Source organism: Microtus ochrogaster, chromosome 5, assembly GCF_000317375.1.
Source record: "Microtus ochrogaster isolate Prairie Vole_2 chromosome 5, MicOch1.0, whole genome shotgun sequence".
NCBI lineage: Eukaryota > Metazoa > Chordata > Mammalia > Rodentia > Cricetidae > Microtus > Microtus ochrogaster.
In genome coordinates this window covers 74,353,455-74,356,683 of record NC_022012.1, presented here as the reverse complement: position 1 = coordinate 74,356,683, position 3,229 = coordinate 74,353,455, and the positions used below count along the sequence as shown (strand labels likewise).

Below are 3,229 nucleotides of genomic sequence, written 5' to 3'. Positions count from 1 at the left end.
TCGAGACCAGCCTGGTCTACAAGAGCTAGTTCCAGGACAGGCTCCAAAACCGCAGAGAAACCCTGTCTCGAAAAACCAAAAAAAAAAAAAAAAAATGCTGTAGCCAGACAGGAAGTATAGGTTGTGACGAGAGGAGATTTCTGGGAATAGGAAAGCTCAGTCTGCAGTTGTTACCAGACGCACAGGACCCAAGATGTGACTGCCTCACTGAAAAAGGTACCAAGCCACGTGGCCAACATAGACAAGAATTATGGGCTAATATAAGTTATAAGAATTAATAAGAGCCTGAGATACTGGGCCAATAAGTTTATAATTGACATAGACCTCTGTGTGATTCTTTGGGACTTAACGACTGCGGGAAACCGGCAGGACAGAAAACTCAGTCAACATTCTACATATTGAACTCCAGTTCAGGTAGGGCTACATGTGTCCTAAAAAAAGAAAGAAAGAAGAAGAGCAAAAGGTGAAAGAAGACATCTCAAGAACAATATAATGTCCATCAAGAGAGGAATATAAGCCTGGCAGTGGTGGCATGTGCTTTTAATCCCAGCACTCTGGAGGCAGAGGCAGGCAGATCTCTGAGTTTGAGAGTTTGAGGCCAGCATGGTCTACAAAGTGAGTTCCAGGACAGCCAAGGGCTACACAGAGAAACCCTGTTTTGGGTGGGGGATTAGGAGGGATAGAATCTTTCGTCCTTGCTGGTTTTAAACTCAGTATATAGCTGATTATGACCTTGGACTAATCCTCTTGTACTACCTAAGTATTAGGATTATAAGCCTGCCCTACCATCTAGCCTTATTTTATTTTTTAAGACAAGCCCAGCTGGGGTGTTGGTGGCACATATCTTTAATCCCAGTACTTGGGAGGCAGAGGCAGGCGGATCTCTGAGTTCAAAGCCAGCCTGGTCTACAGAGTGAGTTTCAGAACAGCCAGGACTACACAGAAAAACCCTGTCTCAATAAACCCAAATAAGTAAATAAATTATTGTTTTTTTTTTAATGGTGGTGCATGTTTTTAGTCCCAGCACTTGCAGAGGCAAGTGGATCGATCTCTGTGAGTTCAAGGCCAGCCTGGTCTATAGATCGAATTCTAGGACTGGCCCATAGCTATGAGAAACCCTGTCTTGAAACAAAACAAAACAACAACAAAAAGGATGGGCCCAGTCTAGCCTCCAGATAGGAATTCTCCAGCCTTAGTTTCCTGAGTGCTAGCTTTACAAGCTACAGGAATGTGTGCACCTGGCCTGGTTTGGGGTGTGGGTGTGTGCACGTGGTTGAGTAGCTCAAGATGGCCTTGAACTTAGTGTGTGTCAGGGACTGGGATTAAAAGTGCACTGACATTCTCCGCCTGTTTTCACCATTTTAAAATGTATAATTTAGTAGTGTTAAATATTTTTAGAAGTGTTATTTATGTGTTTCTATGATGTGTGCTTGTGGGCTTATACACCATGACACATCTGTGAAAGCCAGAGGACATCTTTGTAGAGTCAGTTTTCTTTTTTGATCTTGATGGGGGTTCCAGGAATCAAAATCCATTCTCCAAGATTGCACATAACCTTTACCTGCTGAGCTGTCTTGCCAGCTGTACGTTTACAGTGTTCAACCATTAACACCATCCATGTCTACAACCCTTTCATTTTGTAAACTCTGTCCAACCAAAACCATCAATTCCTTCAACCCTAACAACCACCATTCTAAAGACTGTCTTAGATTTTCTACTGAGAACCTCATGTAAGTGGAAAAACATGTAATTTTTGAAAGTGAAACTTCCTCCCAGGTAACCAATATAGAGTTGCTATGATATGCTTATTCTCAAAGATAGAAATAATATACAAAAAGCACAAATTTAGGATTTAAATTATAAAGCATTTTTTCAAAAACCTACAGGTAAAGCAAGTGTTGAACGCCTGTCATATTTAAAAGAACCATAGGTTATGACTTACATGGTCTTGCTCACTTTTGGGGGGTTGTTTAGTTTTTGGAGACAAGGTTTCTCTGTGTAATAGTCCTGGGTGTCCTGCAACTCAGTTTGTAGACCAGGCTGTGTTGACAGAGGTTTCTGTCCCACCAGGTCCCATAGCCATTTAGTCCCAAATAAAGACACAGATGTCTACATTAGTCATAAACTGATCGGCCTAGTAGATCAGGCTTTTCTTATTAATTAATTCTTACATCTTAAACTAGCCCATTCTTGTCTATGTTAGCCATGTGGCTTGGTACCTTTTTCGGCGAGGCAATCACATCTTGCTTCTTCTGTGGCTGGGTCACGACTGTAGACTGTCCTCTTCCCAGAATTCTCCTGTTCTCATTGCCCCACCTATACTTCTTGCCTGGTCACCCCATCTATACCTTCCTGCCTGGCTACTTGCCAATCAGCATTTTATTAAAAATAATACAAGTGACAGGATGAAAGACCCTTGTCCCATAGCAAGGCTGGCCTCAAACTCGCAGAGATCCATCTGTCTCTCTGCCTTCCAAATGCTGGGATTAAAAGTATGTGCCACTGCTCAGCTGATCTTGCTCACTTTTTAAAGGATTTATCTGAAAACTGATCTGAAAAAAATTTGCTGGGATCATTCAGAGGCCTGACTTGTTATGCCTCTGACAGGGTTATTCTTTTCTGCATTGGTGTATAGCTTTGCTGTGAAAGCTAGCATTTCTCAGCCCTCTTTGGTTAAACATTTATTTACCAGGGTTTTGTTTAAGATTTACTATTATTTTATGTGTGTATTTTTTACTTGTGTGTGTAAGTGTGCTGTGTGTGTGCCTGGTGCCTGCAGAGGCCAGAAGAGGCCATTGGAACCCCTGGAACTGGAATTATAGGTGGTTGTAAGCCTCCATGTGGGTACTGGGAATCAAACCCAGGCCCTCTAAAAGAGAAGCCAATCTCTTAACCATTGAGTGTTCTCTCCAGTCCCTATGGGAATTTATTCAGACATACCAGTATTTGGTATGAAAATTAACAGAATTCTTTCTCCCTCCAGGAATTTCTTGTGGGCGCATTCATGTGCCAATTTTAGGAAGACTGGGAACCTTGGACACTCAGATCCTGCGCAGAGCTCCTTTTAGAAACTTTTCAGAAACACCTGCGTACTTTGCCTCAAAGGATGGGACAACCAAAGATGGCTCCGGAGATGGAAATAAGGTTATTTTTGTCTTTGTTGGCATCTATATATTTCCCACCTTTCTGTTTGTTTGCTTTTGGTTTTTGGGTTTTTTTTTTTTTTTTT

At 41.9% G+C, this 3,229-nt stretch overlaps 1 protein-coding gene across 1 annotated transcript in view; it reads left to right on the top strand.

The window, feature by feature from the left end:
- Positions 1 to 3,229, top strand: part of Clpx (caseinolytic mitochondrial matrix peptidase chaperone subunit) — a 41,496-nt gene that overhangs the window by 7,268 nt on the left and 30,999 nt on the right. Inside the window, exon 2 of the mRNA XM_005347764.3 lies at positions 2,984 to 3,144. Within this exon, the coding sequence (XP_005347821.1) occupies positions 2,984 to 3,144 (161 nt within the window). The remainder of the gene's footprint in view (positions 1 to 2,983; positions 3,145 to 3,229) is intronic.